We start from the raw sequence: 23,717 nt of genomic DNA, 5'->3' as shown, positions 1-23,717 counted from the left end.
GAAAAGGTTTTTTAAAAACACCTGTTATATGTTCCAACAGAATATTGTAAGAGACATATATGCTGCAAAAACCACATATATAAATTGCATAATATTTATGTATTTTTAATCATATATGTCCTACATACAACTAAAGCCATACAGATTTTCATGATGTAAAAACATAGGAAAATAATGCTAATTTAATATGAATGTCCAGCATATCTCTTAAGACGTGTATAAAACGTAGTTTACCAATCAGTATAAGGCTGCTTCACTCATGCTCTTATCTTGTCCTATGTGGAGCCCATGCCTATAGTCAATCATGGTCATATACTGTATAATCAACCTTAGATGAAACACAACATTTAAACTACACACACAAGCACACATTATACTGGCCCTTTAAAAAATGTCATTAAGTTGTTCGCGAGAGTTGTCTGTGAGCAGCGCGATTATTCTTCAACAATAATTAAGTAGATGAGACTAAATCTTTACATTTGGCATACAATCTAAATTAATAGCTTTGAATAAAATGGGAGTCACCGGTGTCACCGGTGTCACTACACTTTTTGCTTAAGAAAAGCAAAACCAGTGACAATTTTCATGATAATTTAATTTTACAAAATGGATAGGTATCAAACCACATCTTGTCAATCGTGGTATACTAACCGAATTAAGTAGTTTAATCCATAAGTAGCCTATTCTAGGTTATTTTTAAAATATAATTGATAGTTATGTATACATTATTGTATTTTAAATGGGGGATAATCATGCCATTGTCATTCAATTAAAGCAGTTTCCCTCTGTAGCTACAAGTGTTTTTCAAGTGTGATATTTCTGTAAAGGCTAGTGACAGAAAATGGACATTTCCATAGAATGACCCAAAAATTATTAACCTATGGTATTATTTACTTAACAGCATCTGTTCAAAAACTTTGCAATTTTAAAGCAAAACTGTTCTTAGTCGTCTTAGATCTTATTTATACAAAGATATTCAAGCAGTGTTTTGTCCACCGACACACACCAGCAAGCAAGCTATAGGCTATTCATGTTACAGTAACTCTTTAACCGTTTGTACTATCAAAAACATTTCAAATTGCCGCATTTCGGCAATATACGGCGTATTACGGTAATTTCAAGAGAGAGAGAGAGAGAGAGAGAGAGAGAGAGCGCAACCATAGACTTTGGGTTGTTTGGACAGCATAAAATAATAAAAGACAAAAGACTAAATTTTAAATTTTAAGGCTAAAAGTAGCTCCTAACTGATACATTTAGGAGCAACTCCTAAAAATAATGGGCGTGTCACTCCTAACTTTAGGACTCCTAATTTTTTTCACTAAGAGTAGCCTAATTCTCGAAGAATTTAAGCCCTAAAAGTAGCACCTAAGTCTGGGACAGCTTAAAAGAAGTCGAGAGGACTCCTAACTCACTAAGACCTATTCACAAAGCCAAAGGATTGTAGCGTAGGCCTATACCAACGGCTCTCACAGTCGTCCGGGGCCCGCGCGACACAAACGGGAATGCTGCATTGATCTGCAAACAATTCCTCTTCCATGTCTAACGCTTAGTTTTGTTTGATATCCCAGTGTCGAATTTCCCTTTTATTATGTTTTTTTTCCCCCGCACCAACTGGGCCAGCAGCAGTAACTGATTCTGCGTCCAGTTGGGCTTTCTTTTCCGTTTTGGCGAGTTCATAATCCACCGTCATTCAACTATTACATTAGCCTACTTCAATAGGAGCAACATTTCCTTGCTTTAAGTAGGCTTTGGAATTTAGGCTATGGAAGCTTGTTTCCGCCACAGAATGAAAAATAAAAAAGGTAATTGCGACTTTTTATCTTACAATTGTGACTTCCTATATCTCGCAATTGCGACTTTATTTCTCATAATTCTGACTTCATATCTCGCAATTGTGAGATAAAAGTCGCAATTATTATTTTATTTTTTATTCAGTGGTGGAAACAAGCTTCCATAGTACTAAAAGGATGTAAATTAACCAAGTGTCGTTTTTCATTATCAGGCAAGTGGCGCTTTCATTAGCGTATTAGGCAACCTTGATTTGATTTAATTTAATTTAATTCACGACTTTTCTCTCTCTCTCGCTGCCTTTTTAGAATTACGCTTCACTGGGGCCTGCACAAACATGTCATTATATGCATTTCGATGACATTACTATTATTATTTTGTGTAGGACACAGACATATTTAGATGTCGTAATTCCATGATTTGTTGCGTCTGTGTTATGTTCCGCATGATGGCCCTGTCATCTAACAACCAATCACCGTGATCATTGCGAGGAAACTCGTGCATGAGAATTGACGTCATCCATAGCAACGAAGAATCACTCTTAGTTTAGGAGTTGTCATTTTTCCTTACTAAGAGTAGGTCTGAAAGGCGTTGTGAATAACTTTTAAGAGAAAACTTCTAGCTAAAATATGGGATTAAGGAGTAGCCTACTCCTAGTGGTAAAATAAAATTATTTGTGAATACGGCCCCAGAAGAGGCGATTGGGGTGATTTTTGATGAGCGAATAGGCCTACTCTTTCACGTAAGCTGTTAGCATGTGGGGGCGTGCGTAGGCGGTATGTAGGCTATTTGATGTGTGTGTGTGTGTGTGTGTGTGTGTGTGTGTGTGTGTGTGTGTGTGTGTGTGTGTGTGTGTGTGTGTGTGTGTGTGTGTGTGTGTGTGTGTGTGTGTGTGTGTGTGTGTGTGTGTGTGTGTGTGCTGCTTGCGTGCGTGCGTGTGTATGTGTGTCTGTGTGTGTATGAAAAAGTAACCTAAATGAAAATCATGCAACCCAGTGTCACAAAAAAACGTGTATATATGCATTATAATTAAATTTTCAACTTTATAGTGTTAGTTTAATTTGTTCGTTATTTTTAGATTTTTTTCTAAATAAAAATCAGTAGGCCTAAATGTATTCACGTTTCCTTTATTTTTGGTTATTTCAATTCTATTTACAAACTCACCACACACGCTATTGGCCAATAACTGAAAGCCGTCTTATTTCTGAAAATCAAATACTGCAGGCCTATAGAATTTGTATTACACTTTTTTCAAAGATAATCTTGCTTTAAATTTATAAATGTAAAAGCATTTCTTCATATTTGCAGTGTTCTGACACAATGTCATTCGTTGGTAATTTTTCTTTTATAAATTTACATTTCTTGTCTACAAAGGTTCAAAGTAAAACTATGATAAATATGTTTGATGCAATGTTTATTTTTAAGAAATAGCTGCTGCAATACTCCAAGTTCCTCGCACAACGACGGCATATAAGGATGGTCATCAGCTCATGTCAATTGGTAAAAACACTGCTTTTGGGGTAGCCTACTTTGGAAAACATATGCAAAGACTGTATAATTTGTATTAAACTTTTCAAATGATAGTCTAGCTTTAAAGTTAGAATAAAAAGTTAAAACCAGGCATATCTTCATTGGTGTGTTCTGACACAAAGCCATTAACGGGTTATTTTTGTGTTAGAAATGTAGGCCTACTTTTCTTATTTCTTCAAAATATCAACCGGATAAATATAGAGTTAATACACGATGAAACAAGAGAATAATACCACCAATTACGTCTGACACAATGTTTTAAGAAAAGCAGTGTTTTAAAATACAACTAAACCATGATAACAGATGATTTTCTATTGACAAACATACATTTAAAATCATTACCCTCGTGTGTAGGGCATCCAAGAGCTGAAGTAGCTAGTTCTTTATGCAACAACAACAAAAATGTTAAAAAAAGGAATTAATTAAACACAACAACAACGATACAATTAGTTTAAGTCGACTTAAAACACCCATTAGTTGGAGTAAACATTTACAATATGAGAATAGATTCTGTCAGGTTTGTTAGTGCCTACCAGTGCAATCATCTGAGGAATAACATCGCCTGTCATTGTAAAGACTATATGGATACAATTCAGGCATATAGCTTTATGCCCCAAATAGTGCCCAATTTAGCTACCACAAAAGTGTGTATGGGGTATAAGAAAAGATACATTTAGCTGTAATGAATACATATTACAGAAAACCTTTCTTCCGATCTACTGTAAACATGTGTAACCATGATTGTAAATAGCAATGGCGCCGTTAAGATTTCTCTGTACAGTTTTAGATGAAGACATCTCTTTGAGTAGTGTCAAACAGGCGTAGGAATTAATGAACAAATACAGCATTAGAAAATTACAAAACATTTAAAACTTAAACTGCGATATTCATTTAGTAGGCCTACTAAATATATTTCACACTGTGCAAGTGATTTTTGGATATTTACAAAATTCTCATTGTTCCTTTAACTATAATAACAAATACAGTAACAAATGCGCTGCTCATGGTTAGTTCATGTTAGTTAATACATGAATAATAAACAAGTGAACCTTATTGTAGTGTTAGTGTTAGGCTACTATATGAAATCAAAAATATAAATTCCTTATAATTTAGAGTTGGACATGGACTTAAGGTTTAATTTTATTAATTTCCCCATAATAATTTCCCCCATAATAAGCCTTGGATAAAAACGAATGACATTGTCAGACTCAGAATGCGGCTGAAATCGAGTTAAGGCGAGACACGGCAGTCAAAAACAGTTTTTTTTTCACTGGTCAATTTTGAGATTTTGGAATATTTGTCTTCAAATACCATGTCTTCTTTCAGACTTGTGGTGAAAAAAAGTCCGAAATACACATTTAGGTCTTTATTTTACTACACTTTGTCTGTTTGCGTCTGTAGATTTCTCATAAATTCATCAAAAGTTGTCGTTATAAATCATCCTTCTGCTCCGCGATCGCAATCTGCACCCTGTCATCCTACACACCATTAGAAAGCTCTCTCTCTCTCTCTCTCTCTCTCTCTCTCTCTCTCTCTCTCTCTCTCTCTCTCTCCTGAACAATACAGCCGGATCCAAATATGGTCATTTCCTTTTTATCAGCAACCAATCGCGAGAGTAAAAGGGGGGATTTTACTTTAAATCCGCGATCTCATTGGCTGATGCTAAATCTTTAAAGCCCGTTTTCTCAAAATGACTTTTCTCTCATACTCCAAGTGTAGTGAAGATAATGGGTAGACGCTCAGTCTAGGTGCTAGTTCTGGGTTTATCACCAAGTTCACTCAGGTGTGTCGGCCAGAACACCACTTAAGGCCAAATGTTCCAGAGTATGAAATAAAGAGCGGAGAAATAGTTCTGATTCTGTTTCTTTATTCCTCTTTCTTGTGTGAGTGAGTTTGAGGGTGAGTGTAATTATGAGTGTGGTTTCTATAAAGAGAGAAACAAATTACAAATGAATAAATCAAACATATGCATACACTCATTCCTCTCTAAGCACTAATATACATTACTAAACAAAGCAAACAATAGTCAGTATATATAACTATACAGTATATCTCTTAAACTCTAATACTGTAAGCATAATGTAAAGATTCAAACACTTATTATAAAGGATCCTCAGATTTTCTATCATAGGTTACATTCCCACATAGAAAGCACTTACTGTCATCTATGATAATCCACTTTATAGCTTCAACTAACTAAACAGCTGGATGGTTTTATTATGAAAAAACCCCGTACTGAATGCTATATTCCATTCGAGCTAGCAAAGCCTTGACAGAGAAACCTCGATAGCGATCCAAATAACAATATTTACCACCACTTACTTCTTAATTTACTCAACCACAAAGTACTGATCAATCCTAACAACAAATATGAAAGTATAAACACATCTAAACACGATATTACATATCTTTAACCCGATGTACTAAATCAGATGAGCCGAAGCTCGAACGTGAAATGTACGAACGCGGATATAATTAGCACCACGGTCGCATAGTGACTCCTTAAACTACTAACTCTTATCCACATCAAATAACAGAAATAACAACTAGTTTGACAAATAATACAATATCACAGATGTACTTACTCTTCTCATTTACGCACACTCTCAAGAAAGGTGCAGCTCACATCTACAATCTGACCCACCGACCGACTGACTGACTGACTATCTCTGTCGTACTGCATACTAACTGTGTGACGTCAGATAGTATACAAACCAGCACGCGCTTTGGCTACCGTTACAAGCACTGAATAAATGGAAGTAAACATGAAACATAAAGCCTAATATGGTCAACTATACTAAATAATAGCAACACTAACATAACTTTGGAGCCTTTTCTACAGCCGCCCCCGAATGTATGTAATACGTTCGCTCATCAATAAAGGCAACAAAGTTCTATGGCTGGGTGTAGTGACAGGAGTAGAACCGTCTCCATCATCTCCAGAAGGAAGTGCCGGGAGGACAACCAGCCTGGCAACTGGCCGGGTGTAGATTCTCTCCTTCACCTTTACATCAACGGACCTGATGTGCCCGTCAGGGCTGGGATGAGTCTTGACCACTTTCCCAATGGGCCAGAGGGCGACACTTCTGGCGAGCTTGCAGGCTCGGCACATAGAGTCGGATGAAACGAGCCCAAAAGTGGTCAGCCAAAACTTGGGAGTGTTTCCAACGGCGGCGACAGATGAGCTCACTTTCGGGGTAGACTACCTGAGGTAACGAACCATCAGGCCGCCCCATAAGAAGAACACTGAGAGTCACTGGATCTGGGTCGCTGGCATCTGAAGACACATAACCCAAGGGCTTACTGTTAAGGATCCCTTCCACCTCAGTAAGTACGGTGCAAAGCACTTCTTCCGGAACAGGTTGAGCACCGACTGTGGCATAGAGTGCGCTCTTAACTGAGCGTATCTCCCTCTCCCACACCCCTCCGAAGTGAGGAGCGGCTGGGGGGTTAAAGCGGAAGGAGATCTTCTGTGGTGCAAGGAGATGTTGTAGTTCTTTAGACATTCCAGCGAAGGTCTCACGGAGTTCTCGCTCACCTCCCTTGAAATTTGTCCCTTGATCGGAAAACAGCTCGGCAGGTGTTCCTCTACGGGAAATAAACCGACGAAGGGACATCAGAAAAGCATCCGTATCAATAGAGGTAAGGAGGTCCAAGTGCACTGCCCTCGTTGTGAGGCACTTGAAAATGATCCCCCATCTCTTCTCCCGGCGCCGGCCAACTTTGACCTCAAATGGCCCAAAGCAGTCCATCCCTGTAGAATAGAAAGCCGGCTTGTAAAGGCGCAGACGGGCTGATGGCAGGTCTGCCATTTTCGGCACTGCAGGTCTTGCCCTCCATCGCCGACAGTCAGCGCAGCTATACTGGTAGCGCCGGACAGCCTCACGCCCTCGCAGGATCCAGAAGGAGCGTCGAAGCTCAGCGAACACCCGCTCTGGGCCTGGGTGGCGTAGGCGGTTATCGAAGTCTTGGATCAAGAGCGTAGTCACTCGATGACCTGGGTCTAAGATGACTGGATGAAGAGTGGTCAGTTCTAAGCCTTCTGCTCGACGGAGTCGTCCTCCAACACGAATGAGCTCTCCCTTTTCATCCAGCTCTGGAGACAGCGTGCGGAGTCGACTGCTGCTGGGAACTGGGTTACCAGCTTTCAGGAGGCTGTACTCTTGTTGAAAACTATCCCTCTGAGCCCTCTGAAGTATTAACTGTTCAGCCTGTCGGTAGTCTTCAGCTGTGGGCTTATCATTAGAGTTGGCCGCCCCATGCAGCTCCTGCACTGTCTCATCCAGCAGCTCCTTCCACGAGCCGTATTGACTCACGTCTGAAGTCGACTGGCTTGATGCAACTGCGGCGACCCCACAGAAAGTAGACTTGCGCAGCTCTGAGGTATCTTCTGCTTGTTCAACAGCAGGGTCCTCTGGCCATGAGTCTGGACTGGTCAGGAGGAAGGCAGGTCCCAGGCTCCATCTATTTGGCTGAACAAGCTCTCTCAGCTTCTTCCCTCGTGTTACGTCATCAGCAGGGTTTCTTGCGGTATCAACATATCTCCAGGCATGCCTGTCAGTCAGCTGCTGTATCTCGGCCACGCGGGTGCCCACAAAAACCTTGAATCGACAGGATTCAGACCTCAGCCATGTCAGCACCGTTGTGGAATCTGACCAAAAGATTGTCTGATCAATGTGGATGGTGAGCTCCCTCTTCAGCACCTGTGAGAGCTGTGCACCAGTAAGGGCAGCACAGAGTTCTAATCGGGGCATAGAGTGAAATCGCTTGGTAGCAACTCTAGAACGGGCCATCAGGAATGACAGATACACTTCACCTTGTCTGTCAGTGGTCCGGAGGTACGCCACTGATCCATAAGCCTCTTCTGAGGCGTCGCAAAATACATGCACCTCTCTCTGAAGACCAGAGGTGTCCACGTCCGTTGACAAGTACGGTCGGGGCAGGGTGACTTGAGGTAAGACTTGCAGTTCTTCTTCCCAGTCTTTCCACTGCTGCAGAAGCTCCTGCGGTAGTAATGGATCATCCCATCCCCTGTGTTTGTCCCAAAGGTGTCGGACAATTATCTTAGCCCTGGTGGTGTAGGGTAGGATGAACCCCAAGGGGTCGTACTGACTCGCCAGCACCTTATAGATATTACGCATCGTGGGGACCCCGTACTTCACATGGCGATGCTTGTAGCCCAGGACATCAGTGTGGAAGAGCCAACTTAGCCCTAGAGTAGATTCTGGGGTATCTGTCTTGTTCTGAGCCAGCCATAGCTCAACATTGGCAGAGCAGCTCTCTTCTGGTAGGTGACTTATTACACCTGGTTCGTTGCTGGCCCACTGACGCAGATCGAAGCCTGCAGACGCAAGAAGGGCTCGTAGCTTGTCTACAAGGTACCTTGCCTCAGCAATAGTGGGAACACTCTGGAGGCAGTTATCTACATAAAAGCATTTCTCAACTGAGATCCTCACCTCTTCATCTGGCTGGCTATAATCAGAGACGTGGCGTTGTAAGGCGTATGTGGCACAACAGGGGCTACATGTTGTACCAAACGGTAACACCTGCCACTCGTATACTGCAGGAGGGCCTTCTTGACTGACATCGCGCCAAAGAAATCTGAGCAGAGCACGATCTTCTGGGAGGAGGCGAACTTGATGGAACATGCCTCTGATGTCTCCGCTAACTGCGACTGCATGTTCTCGGAATCTTAGCAGAACTCCCAGTAGTGATGCTCCTAATGTCGGCCCAGGCAGTAGATGGTCATTGAGGATCTGCCCTCGATACTGGTAGGAGCAGTTGAATACCAGCCTATTCTTGCCATTATGGCTCACCAGATGGTGAGGAATATACCATTCTTCACAACCTTCCTCGGCTGAAACTTTCGGTCCACACTTGATGACATAGCCTGCCTTGATAAGTTTCTCCATCTCCACTCTGTAGGCTTCTGCCCGTGCAGAATCTCTAGCCAGTCGCCTCTCTACACTTCGTAAACTGGGCATGACGGCTTCTTCAGTAGCCTGAAAGAGCGGCATGTCTCTCCGGCGGAGCAGCGGGGTGGCGTAACGTAGAATGCCATCAACCTCTACCCTGATGGTTTTGGTCTCCAGGATGCTGATGGCCTCTTGGTCCTGTCTTGAACTAGTAACTAGTTTCTCGCTTCTGAATGGGACATCGTCGACCTGCCATAATCTCTCAACATGTTTCATCAGTTCGCTCACCTGGGGTGCTACTGTTGTAAATAGACACTGCCGTGGTTGGGTGAGGTGACAGACTACACTCGCTGGGCCCTGCAGTGTCCAGCCCAGCCTTGTGCGGATGGCAGCAGGCCCTCCTGGAGGTCCCAATCTGACAGGTTCAATGGGAGTGACGAGATGGGGGTGGTCACTCCCAATTAGAAGCAAGGGCTTAACATTTGTAAGGGTCTGTATGGGAAGGCCAATGAGGTGCTTGTATGTATTCCTGAGTTGCTCCATGGGGTAATTATGGGCAGCTAGTCCAATCCGGGCACTGGTGAATGCACCTATGATCTTGAACTTAGTCTTTGGCTTTGACGGCAAAGAAATGGAGAACGACACTGATGCACCACGGAGGGTCCGCACTTCATCTCTAATTGTGCGTAGTGGTAGGTCCTCTTGAATCCCCCACACACCTAGCTTCTCTGCAGCTTCTGGCAACAGCATAGTTCTCTCTGAACCGTCGTCAAGTATGGCATAGGTATTGATTGATTGGTCACCATGGTGAATGCGGACTTTGACAACTTTCAGAAGAACCCGACTGCCTTCAGTGGGTCTGTCTAGATACAGAACCTCTGTTGTCCCCCTTATGCCATGGCTTTCCGCTGATGGTGTTGATGATGCCTCCTTAGGTGACCTCACATTCACCTCATGCAGAACCTGAAGGTGTTTCCCTTGGCAGAGGCTGCATGTCTTTTTTAAGTTGCACTGAGCCGCCTGGTGTGTCCGTGCACATCGCCAACACCTCTTGTTTCTTTTTATCCATTCGGTCAGCTGATCCTTTGATAGCCTGGATACCTCTGTACACTGGCTAAGGTAGTGTTCCTCGTTATTGCAGAATGGACAGTATGGCTTACTCTTGTTCCCTTTGAAGGAGCTGCGTGGCACTGGAGCCTTAGGTTTCTTAGCTGTGTCCTTCACACCATGGAGGACAGTGGTAGGTTGCTTACCCTTCCTACCCTCTTGTCGGAACACCGGCTTCTCCCGCACTCCTCTCACAGCTAACTGTCCTTCAAAGTCCTGGCACCAAGACTCGTATTTCAGCCAATCTGAAAGATTAGTTAAGGTGTGGGTTCTTGTTCCCTGATGATACATGCAGCGGCGAAACTCGGCTCTTTGCTCAGACGGCAGCTTGCTCAGCAGACGAGCAACATGTGAGCCGCATTGTAGTTCCACTTCACCCTCGTGGACTAGTGTTTTCAGCATTCCCACGAGTGACTGGATCTGGAGTGCAAACTTCTCAAATGCAGCGAAGTCTCCCCGTCTTATGTCTGGTGAGTCCAGCACAGCAGCAATACGCCTCAGCGCTATCTGATGTGGTTGGCCAAACTTGTCATTCAGGGCAACCATTGTGTCTGAAAAGGGTGTTGGGGAGTTAAGGTAAGCATCTGCTATTAACCTGGCTTCTTCTAGTTGCAGGTGATCGACCAACACTTGGTATTTAAACAGCTCAGATGCGTCATGTGGTAAGAGGTTTTCCAATGAGATCTTGAGCCGTGCGAACTCACTTGGGTCCCGACTGGCGAAGTTGCGGATTGTTGGGCGTGGCCCACGGTAACTTGGCTCTGGGATGTTGGAGTTATGACCCTGAGGTGATCTAAAGGGCAGTGGCTGTGTCCATGCCATGCTTGGATGTCGCTGTTGGGGCGTTGCGTTACAGCCAAGCTTACTCCGTTGACCACTATAACCTGTAGGGCACTTGGGCTCAGCTGGAGGTAATCCGTGTGGCTGTGGCAGAAACTGAACGGGCTTGAACCAGGGCGATGGCTGACGGACAGTGTCCTCCCATGGCTTTGCAGTAGGAAGGGCCCCACGTGCTGAGTGATAAACTTATGGCTGGCCCACAAACATGTCAGGAGCTGGGGCTGGCAGTGCTTCTTCCATTACTGGGCCCGGCCATGGTGGTGGTGCCGGCCAATCATCCTCCTCGTCAATTTTAGGTTCACTTTCAACAGGGGGCCATGGTGACATCACCCTTAACTCTGGCTTTCTGGTATGAAGAGAGGTTGGACTCTGCATGTTGCAAACAGAATCTACTAACTGTCTCATGTCTGCTAGCAGCGCTCTAAGCTCGACCAAGTCTGATGCCATGTGCCGCTGTGTCTGCTGCAAGAGCTGTCTTTCATGACGAATGTCATCTAACTCAACTCGGCTGCCATCATGTGGATGTATGGGGTGCAGCGCTGGAGGTAAGGGAGTAGAGTAATCTTGTAGCTGTTCCCTAAACTCTCTCTCTGGAAATCGTTGAGGGGCTAGCTGATTCCTCTGACTGTGCTGTAGGTTATCAGCCCTATAGCCCAGGTCCATCCCTTGAAGAATAGCATCCCTGGTGTGCAGACGAAGGGGAGAGTCATAAGGGGAGGTGAGGGTTGTCATCCTGGCATTTCCCTCCTGGTGAGTACTCTCTAATTCCTCTCTGTACCTCTGACCAATGTAGGCTCTATGATCGACCTCATAATCTGCATAGCGCACAGGTGGGCGAATGTGCCGTTTGGGACGTGCACCACTAGCATCATACTCTGGATGTAGTTCCATCTCTGACGTAAACTCAGTGATCCGGCTCGAAGGACCATCAATGTAGTGAAGATAATGGGTAGACGCTCAGTCTAGGTGCTAGTTCTGGGTTTATCAACAAGTTCACTCAGGTGTGTCGGCCAGAACACCACTTAAGGCCAAATGTTCCAGAGTATGAAATAAAGAGCGGAGAAATAGTTCTGATTCTGTTTCTTTATTCCTCTTTCTTGTGTGAGTGAGTTTGAGGGTGAGTGTAATTATGAGTGTGGTTTCTATAAAGAGAGAAACAAATTACAAATGAATAAATCAAACATATGCATACACTCATTCCTCTCTAAGCATTAATATACATTACTAAACAAAGCAAACAATAGTCAGTATATATAACTATACAGTATATCTCTTAAACTCTAATACTGTAAGCATAATGTAAAGATTCAAACACTTATTATAAAGGATCCTCAGATTTTCTATCATAGGTTACATTCCCACATAGAAAGCACTTACTGTCATCTATGATAATCCACTTTATAGCTTCACCTAACTAAACAGCTGGATGGTTTTATTATGAAAAAACCCCGTACTGAATGCTATATTCCATTCGAGCTAGCAAAGCCTTGACAGAGAAACCTCGATAGCGATCCAAATAACAATATTTACCACCACTTACTTCTTAATTTACTCAACCACAAAGTACTGATCAATCCTAACAACAAATATGAAAGTATAAACACATCTAAACACGATATTACATATCTTTAACCCGATGTACTAAATCAGATGAGCCGAAGCTCGAACGTGAAATGTACGAACGCGGATATAATTAGCACCACGGTCGCATAGTGACTCCTTAAACTACTAACTCTTATCCACATCAAATAACAGAAATAACAACTAGTTTGACAAATAATACAATATCACAGATGTACTTACTCTTCTCATTTACGCACACTCTCAAGAAAGGTGCAGCTCACATCTACAATCTGACCCACCGACCGACTGACTGACTGACTATCTCTGTCGTACTGCATACTAACTGTGTGACGTCAGATAGTATACAAACCAGCACGCGCTTTGGCTACCGTTACAAGCACTGAATAAATGGAAGTAAACATGAAACATAAAGCCTAATATGGTCAACTATACTAAATAATAGCAACACTAACATAACTTTGGAGCCTTTTCTACACCAAGTCCGAAATCTTCACTTCAGTATATACACCAAACCTTCCAGTCTTGTACCTAGTTATATTATGAAGACATTTACAGAGGGATTTGTAAATATATTATTCCTAGCCTGATTTATATAACATTTTATTCCAAAAAACATGTCGAAAATCATTTTTTAAGGCTGTTGTCAGTATATTCTGATTTACAGGATAACAAAAGTAGATATCCATTAATCCTTCTGTAATTTTTTTCCCATCTAATATGTGAACACAATGAAAAAATAATTTTGAACCTGGCTTTATCCAATACTCAGATTTCGTTTTTTAAAATATATGCAGATTAGCGCATATTTAATTAGATATTGTCTCATTTGCATATTTAAACATTAAATTACAGAAAGCTTGTAATACATTTTTTCTCATCTTAATGTAGGTAATCAACTGGCAAAGTTTCATGGTGATATCTGCTATTTAAAAAAATTACCCTATTCACCTGTAGTGTCTCGCCTTAAGCATAACCCATGGCGCCACCAGGGGGTGGCCGGGACCCCTGGCCGACTCCTGGCCACCCCATTGGCCACCCCATTGGCCAGTATAGATTTTAGTAGCATCAGTTATGCATTTCATAATAAGTCAAAAATATTCTTTAGTAAAAGAAGACGTGATTACGTGTCGTGACGTGCTTTTTAAGTTCCAATTGGTTACAGTATACTGTTACAGCAGCATTTTGATGTGTCTTTGCCACGTTTTGACAAGCAGGGATTCAAACAGCGCGCTTTTCGGCGCCTCCCGCTTTTTTCACGTCAGTTTGGGTGACAAAGTCATCTGAAGTCATTCCATAGCTTAATGTGAGGGACAGAAGTCTATTTACAACATTAAAGTAGGCCTATACGGAAACTCGTTTTCCCTCCTCTGCGGCTGTCAATCATCTCCATCCATATTCAAACACCGCGCGCGCCTCTTGGATGCACGTAAAACTCTCTCCAATATGATATATTCACATTAAATTCCAGTTATTGTGCGTTTGATGCCGATTCATAGTCCTTGTGATGTGTGTGATCTAGCAAGCATACGGTAGTGAGTCGTTTAAAAACAGCAACAAACTCCAACAAAATTAAGTAATTTTATGCAAATCTACAGCCTTGTATCTACAGATCATGCATTATTTAAAACTGTGAAAGTGAAAAAAGGAACAAATCGCACCAGGATTTCTGCACACCGTGACTCCATGTTGCTTTGAGCACATAATTCTGCACCCGCGAATCCCGCAATGCGCATACACGTGTTTTCATGTTATCATGGGTTTGCGCACTGAAATATTAATGAAGCCAATATATTTTGTTATACCTAGCCTGCTCAATATATTTAATACATTTAAAATAAGCATAATTTAATTGTATATTATTTCTTTGTAGTGTAGGCTATAGCCTATATGCACTTCTGAATTCTTGACATTAATATATAAATATAAAATGGTGAAATGTATGATTGCCTGATTAAATTTTATAGGAGAACTAATAGTAATTTGTTTTTATTAACATATTTAGTTTTATAAAATTACTGTGCAGATTTTTTCAAGAATTACTTTTTGTTGCTGATTTATACACTCATTAAGTTTTTCTTAAAAATTCATAATGCATTAATGTAATATTTAAAGTGTTAACTGTAATCTTACACTGCAAAATAATAACTTATAAGGGTTAAATTCATCACAATTATGTAAGTATCTGGAAATTTGCCGCGGGCGAGGGCCCTTATATATATCATGTCTATATAATATATATCATTATATATAATATAATATATATTAGTAGGGCCCTAATATCATTAGTAACATTAAATATAACACAATAAACCAAAGTATATCAGTAGGAGTTTCCTTAAGTCTTTCTAAAAGTTTTCTACAGGCCGGTTTACTACAACAGTAGAATAAAATTCTGAAATTACGGTTTATAGTTTTGGTGTGCCACCCCAAGATTTTAAGTGGCCCCATCTGGCCACCCCTATGAAAAATTTCTGGAGGCGCCACTGCTTGTATAACCTGCGGAAAGGGTTTCACACAGAAAGTCACCCTACAACAACACCTCTCTGTTCATGACCAAACAGCTAAACCAGTAAGGAAGAACCCTAGGAAAAGTTACCGTGGTATAAAATATAGCTTTATGTAGCACGCTTTTTCTCAATTTGAGATTGCAGTAGCTGTGTGAGATCTAATTTTGGGAAGAATATGAACTCCGGAAGTGTGAGGTTGCAGCACTTTAACAAGAATGGCTGTATTACTGTAGGTTGTAGCAGAAATATATATAGTCAGGTATGGCTGTGTATTACTTAGTGATAACGTTGTGTTATTACTGCCGGACAAACACTTTGAAATAAATAAAGACTTTTTCATCTTTTGTCTCTCATGCCCAAGGCTGCATTTATTTTATAATAATGATATAGATATTCAACCACATTACTGTTTATTACTTTATTACTGTATTATTGATCAAATAAATGCAGCCTTGGTGAGAAAAGAGACTAAAAACATTTTTTTAAATCTGTATTATTCCAAACTTTTGACCGCTAGTGTATAGCCCAGATTAAAGATGACCAGAGGTTAATGCATCCGTTTAGGACTTTAGGCTTCTTTCACATATATTCATAATGTATGTCAGTTTAGGGCCTTTAGTGTATAGAAACCAGTAATAATACTTGATCTTTACTGATTGGAAACTGTGTGATGTCAGTAGTATGTATTATGTACAATGCTTGTACAAGTTTGAGTTGATTGCTCAAGGTCATATGTCTGCTAGATTCCACGTGTAATCAAACAACCATTAGTGTGTGTATTTCCATCCATGCTGGAATAAAAATTATTTTGCATGATTTCACTCGTTTTAAGTCAAGTTTATTCGTTCATCTCTTTTTTTTAATTAATACACATCTAGATGCTTCTGTATAACACGATTCCAAACAATGTTAAAGGACTTACATTTCTGTGGACAAACATTGGACATACTTGCTATTTGTAAATGTTTCATATGGCAGATACAGATATAATTCCACTTAGTCTAACCGAAGCACTGGTGTGTATTGAAACCCTGTTTGTACGCGTAGCTTTTCCCACACTCTGAGCAGCTATACGGCTTTTCTCCAGTGTGGCTTCGGAGGTGAACGTTTAGAGAACTCTTTTGAGCGAAGCTCTTTCCACACTCCATGCACGCGTACGGCCTCTCGCCAGAATGAGTGCGCTGGTGTATTCTGAGGTACGTTTTTTGAGCGAATCTTTTACCACAAACTGTACAGACAAAAGGTTTTTCTCCGGAGTGTGTTCGCATGTGTGCTTTCAGGTAGGTTAACTTGTTGAAGTTTCTTCGACAGAATACACACTCAAACCTTTTCTCTTCTGAAATATTTGTGTGGTTGTGTGTACTGTGGAAATTTTGCTCTGTTGTACATTCTCCATGTGTCGAAATAGTTCCTTCAAGAGCTTGTTCTTCGGCTTGCGGCTGTTGCACGTTCGATTGGATTTGCTCATCTGAAGGTACGGTGTATGTGATAAAATCCTCAGAGCTCTGGGCAACACATCTAACATCACTGGTCATTGCTGGACCTGTAATTCAATAAACGACACATGAACATATGAATATAATAAGAGTTAATAGCAGCTGCTCTTAAGTTCTTTCTCCACAAACCTCTCAAACTGCTCCTTTCATCTTCAGGTTTACTTTTCTTAGAGCAATCGTCAAACGTCTCCTCCTTGATCATGATCATATCTGGCTCTTCATCCAGCAGATTTACAGGCTAAAAGATGGAAATTAACAAGAGAACTAGTTTAGTGTATTCTGACATTGCATCATGTACATCAAAGGCACCACGTGAGACTAACCTCTTCTGTGATGGTTGAAGAGTCCAGGTGTGTGTCGTCCTCCTGCTCACCAACATTTGACTCCTGGTGTCTCCAGAGATTCATGCACCAGTCCTTACCGAAGACATTGTCAACTCCGGGGCGACGTCCAGACTCTGTAGGAAATGCATTGTTTTTGGTCATCTGTATTATTTTGGTCAAGTCACATGTGTAAATAGCCTCTAATTACCAAAGCAAGAAATCCACTGGTTTAATAAAATGAATTTTATTGACCTTGTATATATGAGTCAATATTCTGAATTACACTACTCAATGACTAGACACTACAAATAAATAATAAAGAGTTAGGCTAAAGACTTGAGAGTTTATAGGGTAATTGTAAGGTTAATATGTGCGATATATTTATATTAATAATGGAAAATATAAAAACAATCTGGAATTGTTGTGTATTTTAAGCTAACACAAATAGTATGAATAAAAAACTAAGGAATAAGTAAATGGATTCGGCCTAGTAATGAAAAAAACATTTTCAGCGAATCCGTTGAGTGAATAATTCCCTGACTCGTTCGTAGTCATGACAGACAAAGTAAGTAATTTGTTGCCATCTACCGGTGTAACGATGTAACCAGAAGAAAGAGTGAGAATTAATCATTTTAGTGAATGGAGTTCACTTAGGGGTAAATCAAAGTTCTAAATACATGAGCAGCGGTATACTGTTAGCGAACATTCGACATCACCCACACTGCTGAAAGCAGAGATTAGAAGAATATTTAAATGTTTGCTGCACACTTTCCTCTCAATAACAAAATAAATGCACAACAAAATAGAGAAAACAAGGTGTTTTAATAAAGTATGTCTGGTCATAGCAATTTGGATTTGTTTCCACGAGCTCTGCAATTTGGCACATTAGTAAAGTCATGTCACTTTTAATAATACATCTCTTTAGATTGCTTCAAATCAAGCAGCTTTATCGAATTAAACATGAAAAACAGTGTCAGTGTCCCGTTTCATCAGAAGTACAACTTCATTTTCTACTATACAGCAGCTCTGCAGTGTGATTATGTTTATACTCGCAGATGTCTGACCTCGTCGGACTAAACAGAAGTGAACCGGAAAAGATTTTCGTGTGAAGGAAGGCGGAGCTTCCGCACACACACTCCTATTACGTAATCGCCATGAACCAATCAAGCCGCAATACTGCAGGTATTCCAGGCCAAACTGCTACAATCCCTGGACGACGGCGCCGCTGACGCAGACATCATTAAGGATCTGCGCGCTGCAACGGACCTCGCGCTGATGGCTTTCAAGCGCTCTGGCACATATGGCTAACCCTAGCTGACCTGAAGGACACGGACTGCAAGACTGAACGCTCCAGTCACTCCCTCCAGCATCTTTGGAGACGCCGTGGAATCGGTCACGAAACACTTTTCCGAGATGCAAAAGCGTGCCAAGGCGATGAGTCACGTGATACACCGTCGCTCACTCCAGCCATCGTAGAGATCCCGCTCTTCCTCGGCAGCCCGCCTTGGCGCCCCGCCCCGAACCGGAAGCTTGTTTCCCCAGAACAGTGCAGAGGCACAGCCCATAACTATAATGGCCTCTTGAGGGCGAGAGAGTGCCAACATTACACAAAGCCCGCCGTGAGCCGCACTACCACTAGTGCTTCTAGTCTCGCGAGGGTGGGGGCTCTGGTCAAAACATGTCGTCAGTGCCTACGGCGACTGTAAAGCTAACGTGTCCGCTGTGTCACTTCCTGGATGTGGGGAAGGCTATTCCAGGCATTTCACTGTGGCTACTGGGAATAATTCAGCACGGATATTCTCTCCAGTTCAGACACAGACCACCCCGCTTTAATGGCATGGTCCCATCACTGACTTTCCCCCAAAACGTTCCCGTTCTGAGGCAGGAAGTTCTCAGTCTACTTGAGAAAGGAGCGATAGAGCGTGTTTCCCCAAGCGATTGGGGGGACGGGGGATTGGGTCGTCTTACATGCGCTTCACGAGGCACACACGCACATTTGCACACACACGCTAGGTCTCTCGCTCTCTCTGCCGTGCGCGCGCTACACGGGTTGGAGCTCGCGAGCTCTAGATTCCGGGAGATCTGAACTAATTTGCGGGCATCAGGGAGCCGCTATCAATATACGGGATGTCTGCAAATGTTCACCGGGCGCTGCGCCCATTGGCCAAAGAAGATCGTCTGTTTTGGCCTCATGTTATTTTAGACTGAATATATATTTTTAAATTATTATTTAATACCCATTTTTTAACAACATGAAAAAGACTATTCAAACATAACATTAAAATCTAAATATAAAAAATTACAGGCATTTCTTGGGGGTGCTAGGCGGGTGCTATGGCTATTATAGGGGGAGCTACAGCACCACCTAGCTCCTGCCTGGCGCCGCCACTGCACTAGATCGGACGCCCCTCCCACGATTGATAATTGACAGCAGCGTTTCAACACAGACCCGCCCTGAGCGAGCTGTAATAGTAGTCCGCCATTGTTGATACACTGGAGCAGAATGGCGTCTAAGTGATTGTGGTGTTCTGATCTTGGCTGTAATAAGGAACACAGCAGTCATTTTAGTGTTCCTAAATTCGAACCGCTGAAGACGCAGTGGCATAGTTTTATTTTTGAAGGGAATATTCCCAACGATCAACGTAAATGCTTTTATGTTTGCGCTAATCAATTCTCACCAGACTGCTTTATAAACGAGGGTCAGTGTAAATATGGTTTTGCTAAGAAGCTGGTCCTGAAAAAAGAATCGGTACCAACTATTCGTGTTCCTGCTGCACCTCCAGAAGAAGTAAGTGTAACGTTTTATTAACCTTTTCATATTAATCTTTGCAAATCCCCTGCACGCTTCACAATGAATGCGGCTAATGTTTACACTCAGGGTATATTTCCATGTTTTCTATGTAATGTTACGACGTTCTCAATACAATTCATAATCCCACGTTTATAATGAACAACGCGTTATGGTTAATGTGTTATTAAAAACTTTGTACGCAAAATATACCCTCAACTGTTGTCAAGGCAACACTCCACTTGCGGTTGTGTCAAAACGCCCCACAGAACAGAGGGGCGGAGTGAGCAAAGCTCATTATCAGGCATATGCACTGAAATGGCGTGCTGAAAACAGAGCTATTTTTGACCAGGTAAAATTAGTGTTTTCTTACAATACTAATGAGAATTTTTAATAAAAGTATATTACAAAGTTTTCATTTAGACCCTAAAGATTAATATTAACTTGTACAAAAATGGCATTAAATGACCCCTTTAAGGAGCTCTCCCTGAAGACGGCCTTACTTCTTGCTCTCGCCTTGGTGGAATGTGCATTGGAGACTTACACGCGTTCTCGGTGAACGCCGATTGCATCTGTTTCGGACCTGGCGACTGCAGCTTCACTCTCCGGCCGAGACTGGGCTATGTTTCCGAAGTCACTCAATACACCGTTCAGAGCACAGGTTGTTTCCCTGCCCGCCTTATCTGCTGAGCTGTCAGCGTCAGAGCGCTGTTTGCCCTGTGAAGGCTGCTAACTCTGTGCTTATGGCTATTAAGGTTGATGCAGCTGTCACCGCAAATGCTGTCGATACTGTGTTTAACTATCATGCTTGAGTGCCTATTGTGTTGTGTCAGTGCAGCCTTCGCTTTCATTGGGTTGGGACATGCAAATTTTGATAAGGTCGGGGCAGACGTCCAATTGGTCAAGTTCCTCCAATCACATGCGAGTACTCCTAACGGTGCGGCTATTGGCTAAGAACTGTCTTCGCTTACGTGTGGGTGTAGCTTGACCCCATTATCAGGGCTTATCTTCACTGCTCTCACGGCAGGATTTAATAAAGTTCCCATATTCGTCACAGCTGACGTAATGTTGCGTTACCGCCTCGAAAGGGAACGTCTCCGGTTACTATCATAACCTCGGTTCCCTGAGAAGCGGGAACAAGACATTACATAAGCTGCCGTGATCGCTGTTTGTTCAGCTGTGCTAGCGTTCAGTCGTGATTCTGACGTAATTGTTGCGCCCATGCATTTTATAGTGCCTGCGGACCTGTCAGTATTTGCATGCTTCGCGACAATTGGCCAGCTGTCCCCCGCTGGCGTTAACCCATAAGATTTCAGCAAAAGTGGAGAAGGGAGGAGTTCCCATATACGTCACAGCTGACGTAATGTCTCGTTCCCGACTCTCAGGGAACCGAGGTTACGTTAGTAACTGGAAACTTTTTTCGTGTAAAGACGATAACGTTGTCAAAATGATCCCTGAATTGAATGTCCCCCTTGTTACTCTGATGGAAAAACCCTCTGAACACGCCCAATGACTGTTCCTCTAATCACATGTCTCTCAAGAATTTGAATACTTTTTGGTGGCAAATTATCTTCAAAAAGCAAAGTATCGTATATATAGTATAGCAAAGCATGTATTGTTGTTTTGTTGTTCAATGGTGTGATGTCCAGCCTGTTACCCCTCTGTCCACCCTGTTACCTCCGTGTTTTTTTTTTAAGTTAATAAAATAAGTTCAACAAATGTTATGCATATCTTTGTGGTTAATTTTAGGTTATGAAATGGCAAAATGAAATAATTAAAAAATGGGGCACAATTCCATTGAAATGTCTTTTTATTCTAAAAGAAATGTGTTGAAATTACCACTGTGGCTTAAAATACAACAACTTTTTACAAGATAATGCTCGTTAATGAACACTTTGGTAAAATACATTTGTAGGTTAAAGTGAGGGACATTTGAGCTCTTAGAAAATGTAAATATTACAATAACTGTGTATTCAAAACATTTATTAATTTAGATGAGAATGTCCTGTAACAGGGTGGACATTTGGTCTTTGCGTGTGTGAATAATTTGGTCAAAATTATTAACCCTCTACTTGGCGCCATGACCAAGTATTGCGATGTTTGGCTTTAGCATTGGAAGGCAAGCGTAGTATGACCAATAAATTGCCGCCTGTTCTAGCAAAACATTACACGCAGAAGACAATATTCCTCCGTCCAGGCGAGCAACCACCAAGAAAAGGTGCTAACACCAATTCTCGCCCAGGACAACTGGAAGCTGCTAGGGACTGGAAGATGCTGGTTGATCTTGATCAACGGCTTATTTTTCCACCTGAGATTGCCACCACTAACCTACGACCAGATATTGTTTTGTGGTCTGGATCAGCACGCATTGTTCAACTGATAGAGTTAACAGTGCCATGGGAGGATGCGGTAGATGAGGCATATGAGAGGAAGAAACTGCGGTATGCTCATCTGGCCACTGAAGCAGAACAGCGAGGATGGAGAGTCCAGGTTTATCCAGTGGAAGTGGGTTGTCGTGGTTTTGTGGCACACTCTACAACCCGGTTCCTCAGAGACGTCGGATTCAGTGGCCAAGAGTTGCGTCGTACAGTAAAGAACTTATCTGAAGCAGCAGAAAGGAGCAGCAACTGGCTGTGGTTGAGACGGAAAGATTCTAGCTGGCTGTGTACAGGCCGCCATGCTACGGTTTCGTATAATTCTTGAAAACTTGAAAGGTATGTTGGTTTATTTGTATAGGTTGTATAGTATTTACAGTCATTACGTTCCTGTGTATATTGCGTGAATGACGGGTGGTTGGTCAGATATTGTGTTTTGCGGTAGGTGGTATGCCATACGGAACCGTTGCCACTGAAACTGCATATTAAGGCACCAGTGGGGCTCGACAGCCTTAGTCAAACGGGTTGGCGCGTATGGTTGGGTTGCGGAGAGATTGTGAGATTGTGGTTAGGTCTCAGCAGCAAGAGGGAAGTAGAGGTCAGTAAGCTGGGCTGAGTTGAGTGGGGGACGGAGGGGGGTGACTCTGGGACGCCAGAGTCACTGTCGAGCCCTCTTGAGGTGTCGTGGGCTAGTCGACGAAACACTGAGGACGGAAGGTGCCCACTTGAAGACCCTAGAGATGTTCCCTACTCCGCTCAATCCAGAGGGTTGTTATGGGGGGACCGCACTGTGGTTGCAGCCGTTGTGTGTGCTGACACGCAATACACTGTATTAACACCAGACAGAAGATTCACGTCACCAGATGGAAAGAAGCGTAAATGGATGGAGAAGCATAGGTTACTGTAAAGCTACGTCTTAGTTGGTGATTATCTTGGCGAAAGCCGAGTACAAATCAGCATGAAGTTTTAACATCTACTCTCGTGTAATGGAAATCAATCATCTACCGCATGGTGTTGCCATATGGCAACATACTCTTTGTGTTAATTTCATTGCCAATGTTTCTTTAAGAAAACATTCTAATGTTTTTTTTTGTTGGAATGAGAAGACCTTAGTTTAGCCAATGATGTGCTTTGGTTAAGTCACATGACATGCAATTTTTTTCTGTGGCGCGATATTTTTACAGACTGCCGTCTCTTGTCGGTAGTTGCTGAAAGCAATCTAGAACGTCAGTAACAAACAAGGACCATCCCATATCACATACACAAAAAAAAAATCAAAACATCACCTCAGTTAAGTTATGATGACATATTCACCAAAAAAAAACGTTTTTATGAAATCAGTTTTTGGTAAATCGATCAAATGTCTGTGTTGCCAAGCGGCAACACTTTGCAATTGTGGAATGACATTATTGCAATAGTTTAGCTAGCTAGACAGGTCAGCTGCAATCTGTTAAGCTGTAGCAA

General features: G+C 42.2%; 1 protein-coding gene across 2 annotated transcripts in view; it reads right to left on the bottom strand.

The window, feature by feature from the left end:
* The window catches only part of LOC143722270 (uncharacterized), a 39,370-nt gene that overhangs the window by 13,736 nt on the left and 1,917 nt on the right, over positions 1-23,717 (bottom strand). Inside the window, exons 2-4 of one of the 2 annotated variants that reach the window (XM_077213579.1) lie at positions 17,091-17,224; positions 16,897-17,005; positions 16,094-16,814 (exon numbers count right to left, since the gene is read on the bottom strand). In XM_077213579.1, the coding sequence (XP_077069694.1) occupies positions 16,273-16,814; positions 16,897-17,005; positions 17,091-17,224 (785 nt within the window). In that variant the 3' untranslated portion in view covers positions 16,094-16,272. Of the gene's footprint in view, positions 1-16,093; positions 16,815-16,896; positions 17,006-17,090; positions 17,225-23,717 lie in introns of those variants that run through there. The other variant, XM_077213580.1, reaches the window with a different exon arrangement.

This window comes from Siphateles boraxobius, unplaced genomic scaffold, assembly GCF_051911475.1.
Source record: "Siphateles boraxobius isolate OS27281-9 unplaced genomic scaffold, OSU_SipBor_1 66, whole genome shotgun sequence".
Lineage (NCBI taxonomy): Eukaryota > Metazoa > Chordata > Actinopteri > Cypriniformes > Leuciscidae > Siphateles > Siphateles boraxobius.
The sequence above is the reverse complement of the archived record's forward strand: the minus strand, read 5'-3'. Positions and strand labels throughout refer to the sequence as shown.